This window comes from Zootoca vivipara, chromosome 7 (genome assembly GCF_965207765.1).
Source record: "Zootoca vivipara chromosome 7, rZooViv2.hap1.1, whole genome shotgun sequence".
NCBI lineage: Eukaryota > Metazoa > Chordata > Lepidosauria > Squamata > Lacertidae > Zootoca > Zootoca vivipara.
In genome coordinates, this window is record NC_142590.1 from 6,591,628 (window position 1) to 6,607,754 (window position 16,127).

General features: G+C 48.4%; 1 protein-coding gene across 1 annotated transcript in view; it reads right to left on the reverse strand.

The window, feature by feature from the left end:
* LOC118088948 (ADAMTS-like protein 2) overlaps positions 1–16,127 on the reverse strand; it is a 39,012-nt gene that overhangs the window by 21,986 nt on the left and 899 nt on the right. Inside the window, exons 2-6 of the mRNA XM_035123192.3 lie at positions 10,895–11,037; positions 8,291–8,366; positions 5,527–5,629; positions 3,986–4,131; positions 2,649–2,772 (exon numbers count right to left, since the gene is read on the reverse strand). Of these exons, the coding sequence (XP_034979083.3) occupies positions 2,649–2,772; positions 3,986–4,131; positions 5,527–5,629; positions 8,291–8,366; positions 10,895–11,037 (592 nt within the window). The remainder of the gene's footprint in view (positions 1–2,648; positions 2,773–3,985; positions 4,132–5,526; positions 5,630–8,290; positions 8,367–10,894; positions 11,038–16,127) is intronic.

The following is a 16,127-nucleotide window of genomic DNA, read 5'->3' on the forward strand; positions in this document are numbered from 1 at the left end:
TTGAATATCTACTTGCCATTATTCTGACTATGTTTCTGCTTTCAGAGCTAGTTATTACTTACATTATTACATAAAACAGTAATAATTGAATGCAGTGACAATAATTTATGATAATAAAGAGTGGACACATAGTCCTACAGATACAACCGGCCCTTTGAGGGTGACCAAACTGCTGATGCGGCCCCCGATGAATTTGAGTTTGACACCCCTGCCCTAAATATAGATTGTTGGGAGGTGTGGTTTTATTTTTATGGCTTCTGTGTTGGTATCAGTTTTGCGTGCCTTCATTTAAATATAAAAGGCAAAACGATTTGGATCTGCTGCTTTATTTTAACACGGAAATAAATGTCACTGTGCACAAGGAACAGGACTCTAGCCCCATCTAGTGTTGTGATGATCATTGGAAGAATGACCGATTTGTGAGCCTGACTGGACAAAGAGTCCCAGCTATCTGTGTTTAAAGGACAGGGAAGGGGGGGGTGTTTCCCGGTTTCTGTGATTCCACTTCTGCAGAGGTCACTATCTCCTGAAGAATCTGGAGTCCTCCATTTCACCTGTCCCTAATGTTTCCCAGTCCACTCAGAGGGAAAGAAAAACACAGGTAGGATATCGTGCTCACGCAGCATTGCTTCATTTCCACGCAGTGCTTTCTAACCAGCCTTCTGGCTATCCTATCCCTCCGCTCCAAATTGTCATCATCATCAAGCCTTTATTGGCGTCACTTACAAGCATTCAAAATAAATAGGCCAGCGCGATCTTGTCGCCATTTCAACAGTGGTCACTTGCCAAAGGCAAGAGGAGGCAAGCAATCTATTTCACCTCTGTGGGTCTCCAGCAAGGGCAGGGTCCTGTAACTTTGGTGGCAAAAAAATCAAACAGAGGAACTTAGCTACTGTCTTGGTGAGCTCCTGGTCTCTCCCCTGTAATAAGAAGCGTATGACCTCTGTCTCTGGTTTCCATATTGGGTTACATAGTTGGTCTAGAAATTGTTGGTGGAGATCATCATACATTTTACATTTAAGGACCCTGTGAGCTAGAGTTTCCACCAGGTGAGCATCACATGGGCAGATCCTATCTCCTTCTGCCATACCCGCGAACCTACCCCAGAGGAGGTTAGAAGGATTAGAATTGAACCTAGCCAGCGAAAAAGCTCTTCTTTCTTGTGTATTTGTAGGTAATTGTAAGGGACGCGGGTGCCTCTGTGGGTTAAACCACAGAGCCTAGGGCTTGCCGATCAGAAGGTTGGCGGTTCGAATCCCCGCGACGGGGTGAGCTCCTGTTGTTCGGTCCCAGCTCCTGCCAACCTAGCAGTTTGAAAGCATGTCAAAGTGCAAGTAGATCAATAGGTACCGCTACAGCAGGAAGGTAAACGGCATTTCTGTGTGCTGCTCTGGTTCGCCAGAAGCAGCTTTGTCATGCTGGCCACATGACCTGGAAGCTGTACGCCGGCTCCCTCGGCCAATAAAGCGAGATTAGCGCCGCAACCCCAGAGTCGGTCACGACTGGACCTAATAGTCAGGGCTCCCCTTTACCCTTTACCTAAGTAATTGTAGGTAATTGAGGTTAAATTCCTGCGCCCAAGAGAGTCGAAAATAAAGAGGGGGACATGTTTTTTCTGCAGCTGAAATTAGTTCCTGGCACTCTATGTCCCACAGCCTAGTTTTTAACATGGCCTTGGTGACTGGAAAAGCCACAGCACCCAGGACATCCTCTGAAAGTCTCCAAATTGTCCTTTACTTCCTTTCCCGCCGATTCCCATAAACTCGTTCAAACTTACACAAAAATCTCACGTTTGGCAAAAGCACAAACACGAAGTGGAGAGTAAAGTCTGTGTGTTTGCAAAAAGATCTTATCGAATTGTTTTAAAAACAGAATCTGAAGGTTTGTTGACGTCATCAACATTCATTTATTAAATTAGTATACCACCCTGCAGCCATAGATTGCAGGGCGTCAGATATTCAGATCCTGAAATTGAGGTCTCTCCTAAGGCAGAATTGCAATCACGTATAAACACATTTAACAAACGCCATCCCAAAGCAGCTTTGGAAAGAAACAATCTGGAGCAGTGCAGAGGTGGGAAAGGGGTGTATAACCCTTCCTCTGCCTCCTGCTTTTCTGCTGAAAATATCTACCACGCTCTAGCTGCTTCCCCCCCTTCACAGGACTGTAGGTGTGTGCTTGCCAGGTAAGCATGCAACTGGAACCCCTTAGGGTGGGAAATGGTGACAACCCCCTAACTTTCCGTAGAAGAAACCAGGCAGGTGAAGGATTAACCAACGCATCCCATTCCTTTGCTTTAAATGGCCCCGTTCTGAAACTGCTTTTCCTTACCAGAAGTTGCCTTTGGGGGGGTTTTGTTGTCCGCTTTTGTATGTAATGTGTAGTTCTGCTCTTAAGCTAACGTGATTTCTCAGTTCTGTCCCACACCTTCTAGCACAAAGGCAGCAAATGGGCTCAGTAGCACCCAAATATCTTTTATGTTAATTCTTTAAGCTCCTTCTTGGTTGTCGCTTTGGCTTCAGGCATGGGGTTTGGGGGGGGGCACCTGCTCTAGCTTAAGCGGCTCTTCTGCCAACTTCCTGAGGGGAAGCAAGAGGGGTACCAAGAAGCAGCGTAGGAAATAGCTCAGTGCTGTTCGCAAAGTGTACCTAAATGTGAGATCCCCTTTCGGAAGCTACCCGAGACACGGTAGCAAGTAGTTCCATCTCCTCCGCATACTTGACACCGATCCATCACCTGGGAAGAGTAGAGGCTTCCATCACACCCTATTGGCTGGAGAGAGAGAAAAGTGGAGGCAGACTTGAGAGTGTGAAAACCTTCCCTGTGAACCTAATCCATACCCCAGACAACAACAACAACAACAACAACAACAACAACAACAACAACAACAATTTATACCCTGCCCATCTGGCTGGGTTTCCCCAGCCACTCTGGGCGGCTTCCAACAGAAATATTAAAATAGACAAATTTCTTAAAGATTAAAAGCTTCCCTAAACAGGGATGCCTTCAGATGTCCTCTAAAAGTCTGGTAGTTGTTTTTCTTTTTGACATCTGGTGGGAGGGCGTTCCACGGGGCGGGTGCCACTACCGAGAAGGCCCTCTGCCTGGTTCCCTGTAACTTCACTCCTCGCATTGAGGGAACCACCAGAAGGCCCTCGGAGCTGGACCTCAGTGTCCGGGCAGAGCGATGGAGGCGGAGATGCTCCTTCAGTTATACAAGCCATCTCTTCTGAACCCCTTTGATCACTTTCCAAATCGAAACACATGGATTGCTGTACATTTGCTCACGTTCTATCCTTTGTACAAAAGACTGTAAGAAGAGTTGTGATGGCTCACACCAAAGGCCCATCTCATCCAGCATGCTGCTCTCACTGTGGCCAAACAGTGACTGCCACGGCCGGAATGTACAAAGAATGTACAGGAATGTACAAAGACAAGGAATGTTCTTACCGTCAACTTTTTATTTAGTATTTACAGAGAGAGGCTTTATAACCCACTCTATTGGATAATGGCATTGTCCCGAGTGAATCTCCACCCTGTCTCTCCCACTTCCTCATTCATGTCCTCTATGGGTGCTGCTATGTGCCCTCTGTCTTTGAGCTCTTTGCTCTCCTACTTTCAAGGCTTGCCGGGTTCTGGGAGATGGAGGGTCTGGAATGCTTTCTAAATACACCGTGTCCGTCAGCTGTTGCCCCCCTGGTGCTTCCTCCTCCTCCTCTCCCTTAATTTCCCAGCTTTTCCCCTCATCTGCCTCCGAGCTGTGACCTCCCTCAAACCCCTGTTGTAATTCTAAACTGACAATGTCCCTGACAATGCCTGTGGGAAGCTCGCAAGCAGGGCATAGGTACAGCAGCGCTCCCCTCAGCCCTTGTGATTCCATGCAACTGATATTCAGAGGCATACTACCTCCAACAGTGGAGGAAGAACACAGCCATTGTGGGTCATTCCTGAGTCCAGGAGGTGGGTCCTCCTTGCAGTGTTTTACCTCGCACTTCCCACTGATGCAGACCCCTTGGTAGGCCCTGTCCTTGCACGATGTGCCATCCTGGGCCCGTGCCATCAGCTGCCTCTCTCCGTTCCTGGTGGTGCACTGGAGATCGCATGGCTTGTTAGAGATGCTGGTGTAATCATCTAGAGCAAAAACACAGGCGAAAACTGGAACACAGGGTGACATGCAGCGGTCCAGGAGAAGAGAGGCAGAAGATGCTCTCCTCTAAGGACCAAAGGGATCATGCTGACTCTGGTGGAGCTTTGTGCAAGCTGGGTGCTAAGGTCAGTTCAATGATTTTAACACCCACTGCCACCCAACTGAGACACTGGGCGATTCTGGGCGAGGAAACCTTGCGGCTGAATTTACGCTACCGACGCAAACAGATGTCGCCATCGCTCCCGCCGCAACCCAGGAATGGCTTTTTCACAGACTAGAGCTACTTTACTCAGAACAGTGATTACCATGATGGTAACACATTCTTCAAGCTTTGAAACCCTCTCCCATTGCCTGAATTAAAGAAGCGTAAGCAAGCTAAGAAGGGACCCAGGTGGCGCTGTGGGTTAAACCACTGAGCCTAGGGCTTGCTGATCAGAAGGTCACCGGTTCGAATCCCTAGGACGGAGTGAGCTCCCATCGCTTGGTCCCAGCTCCTGCCAACCTAGCAGTTCGAAAGCACGTCAAAATGCAAGTAGGTAAACGGGAAGGTAAACGGTGTTTCCGTGCGCTGCTCTGGTTCACCAGAAGCGGCTTTGTCATGCTGGCCACATGACCTGGAAGCTATACGCCGGCTCCCTCGGCCAATAATGCGAGATGAGCGCGGAACCCCAGAGTCGGTCACGACTGGACCTAATGGTCAGGGGTCCCTTTACCTTTACCTTTTAAGCAAGCTAAGAAGACTGTGTTATCCCCAGTGACTGATGTTGGAAATGGTCACAATCTTGTTCAAGAATTCCATCTGAGCTTCAGCCTACCACTGTTTCTCTTGCATTTCGTACCGTTTTGGCCCCACCATTAACACTTTCTGTCTAATCCATATATCTAACCCCATGTGTCGTTGCGTGCTGCAGTTTCTAGTCTGCAAAAAGTTAGGTCACAATGAATCTCTTGTCTTTAAAGTATCCGGGGACTTCTGGTGTTTTGGGCCAAGAGTCTTACGGATTTAAACCACAGAGCCTAGGGCTTGTTGATCAGAAGGTCGGCAGTTTGAATCCCCGCGGCGGGGTGAGCTCCCATTGCTCAGTCCCAGCTCCTGCCAACCTAGCAGTTCAAAAGCACATCAGTGCAAGTAGATAAATAGGTACCGCTCCAGCATTTCCGTGTGCTGCTCTGGTTCGCCAGAAGCAGCTTAGTCATGCTGGCCACATGACCCGGAAGTTGTACGCCGGCTCCCTCGGCCAGTAAAGTGAGATGAGCGCCGCAACCCCAGAGTCGTCCGCGACTGGACCTAATGGTCAGGGGTCCCTTTACCTTTTAAGCCTTATAAGTGCAGCAACTTCATCCCAAAGCTTCTGCTGAGTAACTTAGGAAAGGCAAACCTGGGTAGAGAGGCATCCACTGATAGTGCTGCTTCCCAAAGGCCTTGGCGTTGAAACTGGCGCATTGATACTGCTTGAAGCTGGCGGTGTTGGCGGGGCAAAGCTGGAGGGGGAGAGAAACTCAACTCATCACAGAATCCCCTTTCCTCTCAACAAAAGGCAGGCACAGAGTTTTGGGTGGTTCTCTTCTCACTGTATTTGCAAAGGCTCTGAACCTTAAGATTTCAAGCAGTTCGGGGGTTCTAAGATCTCCAGATAAAAAGAAAAAGATTCAGGGCCAAAAAGATTCAGGGCCAAAAAAGAAATGATTCAGGGCCAAAGTAATTCAGGGCCAGCAATGCAATTGCACAATCAGCTTTTTAAAAAGCAAGCCATTGTTGTGAAGGGGGTGGATCGTTTTGGATCCCAGCTGGCAAGGAGGCCCACTGTGGCCTTGATCCAGATGGTACCCTCCATTGAGAAGCAGTTTCCATATGTACCAAAGGGGTGGGTCAGGTTTTCTCTCTCTCTGCTATGCTAAATTACCTTACAGAGTTGTTAATGTAGATAACAGAGGACCATGTGGGCCCCACATGGCTTCTTAGAAGAAGGGTGGGATAAAAATTAAACAAATTCCTTTCTTTCTGAACTCCCTAGAGCAGGCGTCCCCAAACTTCGGCCCTCCAGATGTTTTGGACTACAATTCCCATCTTCCCCAACCACTGGTCCTCTTAGCTAGGGATCATGGGAGTTGTAGGCCAAAACATCTGGAGGGCCGCAGTTTGGGGATGCCTGCCCTAGAGCCTACTGTATGGGTGTCAGGGCACTCACAAATGCTTCCTATAGCACCTGTGGAAGGTCTCTGTAAACAACCCCTCAAAAACCCAAAACGCTTGAGACTGTTCCTTCTTCCCGCTAAGCTAAGTTTGACCAGATCTGCATCATCCGTGCTGAACATACCTCCTGAAACATGCCCATGTTTCACTGGGTAGCAGGATCAGACCACCACCCACCCTTTCCTTCTGAACAGAGGGCTGGTGGAAAAGAGCTTATCTCTGTAAGCGAGTGGGGCAGACCAGCCAGAATGAGACACAAGTACATGATCACCCACCCTCTCGCTCCCCTTCATTCATCCACTACCCATTCATTCATTCATGTTCTCTCTCTGTGTCTATCTCAGTTTAGGGGTGGGCATGTGGCCCTCAGGTTGAAGATTTTGCCCACGTAGTCTAGGAGGATCTAACCTCACTATTCCTTTATATCCCACACACACACACCCAGAATATTGGGGGGGGGAGGGAATTACTGCCAGATCTTCCGAAGAGTAATCTTTGAGCAGACCTGAGTAACCTTCTGAGGCTGCAATCCTGGGAACAAGCCCCACTCAGTGGCGTTGCAATGGGAGGCGGTAAGTCCCGGGTTCCATGTCTGCGGGGGTGACAAGAAGTCACTCCGCAGAGGCTTGTGACGGCGCGAGCAGCCATCGCGCAGCCGCAGCCACGTGGAGGATACTCCGTTTGCAGCTGCAGCCGCGAACAGAGGATCGCACGGCTGGTGGCAAATCACTAAGTACAACGCATGTGCAGCGTCACACGCATGCGCTGTATATCGCGACACCACACATACGCCCTACATAGCGACATCCGTCACAAGGTCTTCCTTCGCCCCTGGCCCCACTAAACTCACAGGAACTCAATGGCGCTCACTTTTGAGTAGATGCCTATAGGACCGAGCTACAGTTTGCAGCCTGGCTAGCCCAATAACACGTTCTCAAGTTCCATACATATTGATGCCTAGATATAGATAGTAGTAACCAACCACTTGCTAGTTGAATTCTATGTGATTTCATGCTCATACCAGCAGGGGCGGAGGAAGGGGGCGGTGGGGGCGGTCCGCCCTGGGTGTCATCACTGAGGGGGGGTGACATTCGGCGCGCCGCCCACCCGCGACTCCCAAGCCTTCCCTCAAGCCGTCGGGGGAAGGGGCGGAGCTGTGTCTCCTTGCCGGCGGCCTTCCCCCCTTCATTTTGACAGCTCGGGGGAGGCTTGGGAGTCGTGGGCAGGTGGCGCACCGTTGCACCCCGCTCCTGGGCTGCTTCGGGGGGGGCTCCCCTGAGCTGTCAAAAGGAAGAGGGAAGGGAGGAAGGCTGCTAGCAAAGCGGTGCAGCTCCCTCCCTTACCTTCCAAGTCCCGGACTGCAGAATCCGGGACCGGAAGCCGTGTGACACCGGAAGTTGCGTCGGCGTAACTTCCGGTGTCGCTTTGCTCTTCTATGGGCACAAAAAATGGCCACCGCCGGCTTCAAAAGTAGCTTCTACGCATGACCGAAAGTGCGTTGACGCAACTTCCGGTGTCGCCCCGCCCATCTATGGGCACCAAAATGGCCGCCGCCGAAACCGGAAGTCGCATCTACGCACTTCCGGTGATGCGTAGATGCGACTTTTGAAGCCGCATATAATAACGGAGAAAAACGGGAGACGAAGTGATACGGGGGACCACCGGGAAAAGATAAGTAAAAACGGGGGTTTCCCGGGGAAAATGGGAGACTTGGCAGCTATGCTCCCTCCCCCCCCCCACGCCAAGGAAGCGGCCCGCCATGGGCAGCTTGCTCCACCCCCCCCATGGGCGTCTCGCCCCCTGGGATGTTCATCCCGCCCCCATGGTTCCGCCCCCAGGTGCACAGCATGTGCGCCACTCCGGGTGCCGGAGCAGGTAGTGCCACGTCTCCCCAGCAGCCCACAGAAAGAATCCATGTCTAAATAAGTATCCAGAAGACTTGATCTTACCTGCTGCTGGCACAGTTGGTAGTGCTTGGACTGACCCAGGCACATGCTACTATTTGTCCCCTGAGAAACTTGCAGCCTGCAAGAGAAAAAAGCAGGTTTCTTGTGGAGGTTTTTGCTTCCCGGACTCAGGGGCCCCATAGCCCAGGCATAGGCAAACTCGGCCCTCCAGATGTTTGGGGACTACAACTCCCATCATCCCTGACCACTGGTCCCGTTAGCGAGGGATCATGGGAGTTGTAGTCCCAAAACATCTAGGGGGCCGAGTATGCCTATGCCTGCCGTAGCCTCTCTTTCTATGCAGGGTTTGAAACTCCATTGCAACACCCGTAACAATTTCTGTTGCCCTTCTTTGTCAGTTTGCTCCTCCTATCATGCACAACCAAGAAGTGGAGAGGAGAAGCAATCGTCTCCAAGACTGGGATGGGTGTAAGGACTCCCATTCCTGGGCTTAAATCTGAGTTCATTAGAGCTCCCAGAACCTGCTTTCGGTCCTGGAACATGTTCAAAGTGCCTCTGAACATGTGCAGAGTGCAAAGATGGAAAGATACGGCAGTGCAAAGATGGAAAGATACGGCCTTGCCCACTGTAGAGGAATGGCTGATTAAAAAACGATTGCACTTGGCGGAGACGGCAAAGTTAACATGTTTAATTAGAGAAAAATCATTACTGATGTTTCTTAAGGATTGGAAATTTCTTCTGGACTTTTTGCGTGAGAAAGAGAAAATTAACTTGTAATATCTGGATTTGAAGACTGAAAAAAATACTGGTGTATAGAAGATAGAACGGTTGGATTTTAATGAATGAATACTATATTTGGCTGCAGGAAATCCTTCTATCTTTTCTTCTCTCTCTTTAGGTTTTTCTTTTTCTTTTCTTTTCTACTTTCTGCCCTTTTTCTTTTTTATATATGATGGTATTATAGAAAGATAATCTGTAATGGATATGTATTTCTGTATATCTTTGAATATCAATAAATAACTTTTTTTTTAAAGGAACATGTGCAGAGTGCTGTTTTCTCAGCATTCAATAACCCCAGCCAGCACTCATGCATGCTGCAATTAACTTTTCTGCTGCTCCAGAGAAGCGAACACGGAGCAATGGATTCAAACTACAAGAAAGAAGATTCCACCTAAACATTAGGAAGAACTTCCTGACAGTAAGAGCTGTTCAGCAGTGGAATTTGCTACCAAGGAGTGTGGTGGAGTCTCCTTCTTTGGAGGTCTTTAAGCAGAGGCTTGACAGGCATATGTCAAGAATGCTTTGATGGTGTTTCCGGCTCGGCAGGGGGTTGGACTGGATGGCCCTTGTGGTCTCTTCCAACTCTACGATTCTATGATTCTAAAGGTGACTTGGGAGTTACTAAATGTGTGTCATCTCTAGACAGGCACAAGAAGTAGCACAGCTTCTCTTGGAAAATGCCTGTAACTACCAAAAGCAACTACCAAAAAAAGAAAACCCCGCAGCCCAACACTCCAAACCCGCTGGCCCCTGAAAAAGCACAGCTTTCCAAAACAACCATCATTACTGGCCCTAGATCTATGGACTCCTTTAGAGCAGACTTCCTGGTCTGAAGTCGGGAGGCTGTAAGGCTCAGCTCTGAAGGACTGGGTGGTAGACCAGGGGCAGAAAGACAGAAGCCTCCTTCAAGCGCCTGGCTTTGTGTAGCTTCTTTTCATAGTTCCGTTGCATGAATTCAGCCGGGCTTTGATGCACAAACCTACCCCTCCCCTCCTTGAGCGAATACTGTCATTACATTCCGTAGAGTGCGCATAGATAGATTTTTCTTTAACGGGGTGAGTGGAGCTGTTAGCTGCAGAGTCGGGTTTGCTGTTTTTAAGAGAGACACTGGGGTGCCTTGTTAACGGCGCCGTTTATTCCAAAGTATGTTTGAGAATCCTGCCATCTCCAGACGGAAGGCACCTCGGCATCTCTGGACCCCAATTATGCAGCCAGCCAGCCCACATAAAAGAAGTTTTCCCCACCTTTCCTTTTGACGGAAGGAAAGGAGGGGGGGGCCTTGATCAGGCTTCCTCTGCTCAGAAGTGCGTTCATGCAGAATAGAAATGAGGGATTTTTTTCGGAGGGGTGTGTGTTTTAGGCAAAGCATAGCGAGTTCTTGGTTGGCAGCCCTCATTAGCGTCATGGGATCTGGAGTAGCAGGTTCAAAGAGGTGCCTCTCTCCAAGGGGTTTCATTCAGCTCTTTTGAGAGGAGGCAGGGGCTTCTGCAAAGCCCTCGCGAGCCAATTCTGGACGGGGATTTGAGTGGGCGGGCCGGGGACGAGGACGCGGCTGGAATTCATGAGAACGAAATCTGTCATCATCATTGTGCAACGCCGCCCCCCCCCTTCCCTTTCAGGATGTTAGTTGTTGTACCTCAGGAGGATGAATAGAGCAGCCGGCAGGGACCCTGGGAATACAATGATATTCAAAGGAGAAGGGAGGCGCAAAATAAGAACGGAGAGGAAATGAGAGAAACTGGGCCAAACACAGAGAAGGGGGACTCAGTGAGAACCTCGGCTGCCGGCAACTTTCCCCTTTCCCTCTCTGCCCTTTTTACTGTGGTGGCGACAACAGCTTAATGTTCGTGCCAAGCTGGTACTTACCTCTGCCGTAAGCAGTGCCTCTCGCGGGACGTCACCCCTCCTCCACAGGTGCGCGAGCAGGTAGACCAGGAGCCCCATTCCCCCCACCACTTGGTGACCTCTTCATTCCAGGTACCGGCTCCTTCTGGTGCCTCCCTACTGTCCTGACAAAAACAGGAAATGGTTAGCATGGGACCTCCATCCCTGCGTGTTCTCCTATAACCACACAGCTCTGCTGCTTTTCATATACACCTGCATTTTGAGCTGGCCGTTTTTTCGTTTAATTTTTGTGGGCGGCAAGTGCTCTTTCTTATCTGGTCGAGACTGAATGGCGCCACTCGAGAACGCTTGCTGCATGCCCTGCATTTTGCTTAATTTCATTTTTTTTAAAAAAATATTTTATTCACTTTTCCAATTAAACAATATAAAGAACAAAACAACATACATACATACATACACACAAACACATACAAAAACAAAACCTCATAATTATATCATTTCTTTCTCATCTCATCTCTTTTTTTGCTCTGCCGAGCTCTGACCTCCCTCCCTCCCTTCATACGGCTTTATTATTCCACTCCTATCTCACAGTCCCTTTTATATATTCAGTCTCGTTTCGTAGGATTTATCTCAGTCCTGCAAGTGTCTTTAAACTTGTACAGTTTTTCTCCATATAGTCAATAAATTTACTCCACTCTCTCTGGAACTTTGTCTCTCCCTGGTTTCGGATCCCGCAAGTCAACTTAGCCAGTTCAGCATAGTCCATCATTTTTGTCTGCCACTCCTCAATAGTTGGTACATCTTGTGTTTTCCACTTTTGGGCTACGGTTGTAGCATACATAAAAAGTCTCTGATCCCTCTTAGTAATCTCCTTTCCCATTAGTCCCAATAAAAATGCTTCGGGTTTTTTGGTGAAAGTATACTTAAACATCTTTTTCAACTCATTATATATCCTTTCCCAAAGTCTTTTCACCACTTCACATGTCCACCACATATGATAAAATTGCCCTTCTTTCTCTTTACATTTCCAGCATTCTTTACTACTTGTCCTAAACATTTTGCTTAATTTTATGACATATTCTGAGTTCCCCTGCTGCGGAACTTTGGCTTTTAAAGTTTGGGTCCCATTTGCCCTGTGCTTTTAAAGCTTTTAAAGAACTCTCAGCTCTCAGCACTTTTAACAAACTACAGTTCCCAGGACACTCTGGGTGGGGGAAGGTAGGAAAAAACAAAAACAGATTGTCTTTTTCCGAAACTCCCATAATGCTTGCTGCTCTGATTCAGCTGTGGATTAAATTATTTGTCCATAACTCCATAACTTTATGCTGGTATTCTCAGTCTGCCCTCTTTCAAGCCTTGCCCAAGATTTGCTGCCTTCGCTGCAGAAATACATGCAGTATTGCATAGTACCCAATTTGTTTTGGCACCTGAAGCAGAAAATCTCAGTCACCTCTCCCACACCCTGGCAGGAAAAGTGCAACAAACTATATTTTAAAGCTTTTTTATTTTATTTTTACCCTTTCCTGAAACCCAAAATCTACCAGAGGCACCATCTCACTCTGCCTAATGGTAGATCTGGTCCCACGTGGCACCTAGTTTCACCAATCCTACTGAATCCATATAGATTACCAGATGTAAGGCCAAAAACAAAAAAAAACCTGCACACGATTCATTGTGCAGGATAATACAGACAACTAAGCTATTCTAAGATGAGAGCGTTTCACACCATGGCAGTTTGGTTATCCACTCAACTTGTCACAGGCTCAATGGATAAGAGTGACATTTGGTTACCAATCTGCAAGGGATTATCAGCAATCCGAGACTTCGCTCCTACTTCTTGAACACTCCAAGAAAACATGGCTACTGGGTGTACCAGTTTGCAATCCGCGTTTGTCAAAGTACACCTGTAAACGTGATGTGGAACAGTTTGGCTTCAAACACATTGTAGGCATGTCCCAAGGAGCCATGGCCATCCACTGTTCCTAGCCCCGTGTCCTGAGTATTTTGAAGTTTACATGCATCCTAGCCATGGTAAAAAGCGTGAAACAGCTCCAAATTCCTCTGCAAACCAAAATGTGTTTGTCTGGGTCCTTCTGTCTTTCGAGGTCGGGCTCATGTCTCCTTTCAGAAAAGCTCAATTGCGCCAGACAATGAGGAGTGTGTAGAAGCCACTTGCATATAAAGGAATGGAAGAATATGTCCACAGGGCAGTGTCCCAAACTCCCCATTGTTCTAGGCGCATTTTGCGACAGGGAATTTCATTAGCGCGAGCAGCTTGAGCTCTGGACGCAGTACTGCACCTAAGATTTTAGATTAAAACTGCAGAGTGGAAGGAAAGGAGGACCTTTTTCTGCCTCCCCACTTCCAGTTACTCTCTGGAGACTGGAGAAGAGGCCCTCTTAAGAATATTACGGGGGTGGGCAGAGGAAGACTAGATCATGTGAAACATGAACATAATATTTTAGCTGCAGTTCATTCATTTTCGGCTTTGTATTCTTGTTATAAAAAAGCGTGCCTAGACATTCCGTTGTTGCGCCCGTGTCCTTGGTTTAAGGTGCCATTTTGCTCCCAGCTTTCATATCTCTGTTTCTAACCCTGCCACAGTGGGAACATACAGAGCACAATAATTAAGGTGAACTGTGTGCCAATACTGAACCAATATTGAGAAACTGCTTAGTTGAAAGATTGAAGAATCCCTGTGCAGCACAGGACGAACCTTTCTAATTAGCTATTTGTAAAGACAGGGACCCAGGTGGTGCTGTGGGCTAAACCACTGAGCCTAGGGCTTGCTGATCAGAAGGTCGGCGGTTCGAATCCCTGTGACAGGGTGAGCTCCCGTTGCTTGGTCCCAGCTCCTGCCAACCTAGCAGTTCGAAAGCACATCAAAATGCAAGTAGATAAATAGGAACCACTATAGCGGGAAGGTAAACGGCGTTTCCATGTGCTGCTCTGGTTTGCCAGAAGCGGCTTTGTCATGCTGGCCACATGACCTGGAAGCTATACGCCGGCTCCCTCGGCCAATAATGCGAGATGAGCGCACAACCTCAGAGTCGGTCACGACTGGACCTAATGGTCAGGGGTCCCTTTACCTTTACCTAAAGACAGATAATCTGCTGTGTCTATCCATTGGGATTGCCACTCACAGAGGCCACCTTGCACTTCTGTTTGAGTCACTGCTCTGAGCATGCCTCTTCCCCAAGGCACTTCTACAGCAGCAACTCGCACAGAGGTGCAACATAATACCTCCGCATGTGCGTTTAGGAAGGCAAGATCCGTAGCAAAGTAAGTATTTTGTGGAACAACGGGGAAGTGTGCATCCAATTTATTTCAGGCGAAGAGTGTGTCTCGGCTGCAGAAGTTTGCGGCACGGTGGCAAAAGAGAACATAGGCCTCATTTGAGAGGGGACGACAGCCCCTCCCGTCCTAGACGTGGAGAGAGATGTCTCCCTCTGGCTATTCACAGTGAGGAAACGGCAAAGGGCTTCCTCGCAAGCCTCTGAGAAACAGGGCCACAATGGCTTCAGTGACCCGTGAAATATGGGAGGCTCAGGCAAACTGATTGAAGTTAGTGGGGGGGCAGGGTTGCCTCCCCCGTTTAGAATAGCAGAGGAGTAGAGCTTGCTGGCCTGGCCTCTGAATGGGTGTTCTGTAATAATGAGGAGGATTTGACAGAGTTTTTACAGCTGCGGGGAGACAAGTGTTATTAAAGAGCACAGAGCTCTAATTAGAGCTTCTCTGTCAGGTCTGAAGGTGTGTCTTTGCCTCCCTCCCCAAATGAATGGCCCACACCTGCTGTTAATGGGGAAATGGCAGGGGGAAAGGAGGGGTGCTTCAGGCTAGCAGTTCAGTTTATCCCAGAGACAGAAGGTCCAGAAAAATGGGGGGGTGGGGGTTTTCTGCTGCTTAAAAAAAACCCATCAACCTCAGTTCTTCTTTCCAAGGCAAGTGGTTTGCAGCTGAGGTTTCACTTTATCCAAATATCAAAACGTCTACCGCATGAGACTCAGCCCAGCAGAACATGCCCAACTGATGCGATTTAGAGTGGGTTATGTTTGGACCACTGCTAAGGCATTCTCAGCAGCGGCACCCCCACTGTGGAGTCCCTTCCCAAGGAAAGGTGGGCACTCCCCCTCCTCACCTGCCTTCATGAAGCATGTAAATACTTTTTATAAAAAAATGTTTCCAGGATTGGCCAATAGTATTATACAGTATTAAGTTTTTCACTCCTGGTTTTTAACAGCTATCTACAATGATTTGAATTGTTTCATATAAAATGATTGTTGCGAGCTGCCCTGGGCAAAAAAAGGAGGTGAAAATAATTGAAATAATAAATGAATAAAGAATAGCGGTGGCGCTGTGGTTAAACCACTGAGCCTAGGGCTTGCAAATCAGAAGGTTGGCGGTTCGAATCCCTGTGACGGGATGAGCTCCCGTTGCTTGGTCCCAGCTCCTGCCAACCTAGCAGTTCGAAAGCACATCAAAATGCTAGTAGATAAATAGGAACCGCTACAGCGGGAAGGTAAACGGCGTTTCCATGTGCTGCTCTGGTTTGCCAGAAGCGGCTTTGTCATGCTGGCCACATGACCTGGAAGCTATACGCCGGCTCCCTTGGCCAATAATGCGAGATGAGCGTGCAACCCCAGAGTCGGTCACGACTGGACCTAATGGTCAGGGGTCCCTTTACCTTTACCTTTAAAATAGGGTATGTGGAAGCTGGAGCAATGAAAGTGCATGGATTTGGTCCTGCATGTGAACCTCCCTTCCATAGAGTTTTCTTACCACAAGTGGCTGTACCAACCACACACCATCTAAGTCAGTCCCGGGGTCCCATGCGACAACACAGGAGGTGCTGGAGCACAAGACTTTGGCTATGTGTGCATGCAATCCAACCGTTGTGCTGCAGCAAGGCTGTCTGCAAGGGGGATCCAGTGGAGTGGGCTTCTTGGTACAGCCACTTATCTGGGAATCACATGCACATAATACAGTGAAAATATGGATACAGTGGGGGAAGTTTGCATAGCACTGTAGTCTTGGGTCCTCCCCACCTGTGCATTGCCCTCTTTTGCCACATAATGTATTTAGGATCAGGATACTGGACGGTCCAGATGTCAGCGTTCCCAACTCGCATTAAGGGCTACAGCTTCCTCTGGATTCTGTTTCCACACATTAGCCTGTTATCCAAACCAGGCTTTGCTCTTCTCCAAGTCTCTAACTCAAATGCAATACAAATGCAGGGTATTATCATCATCATCAT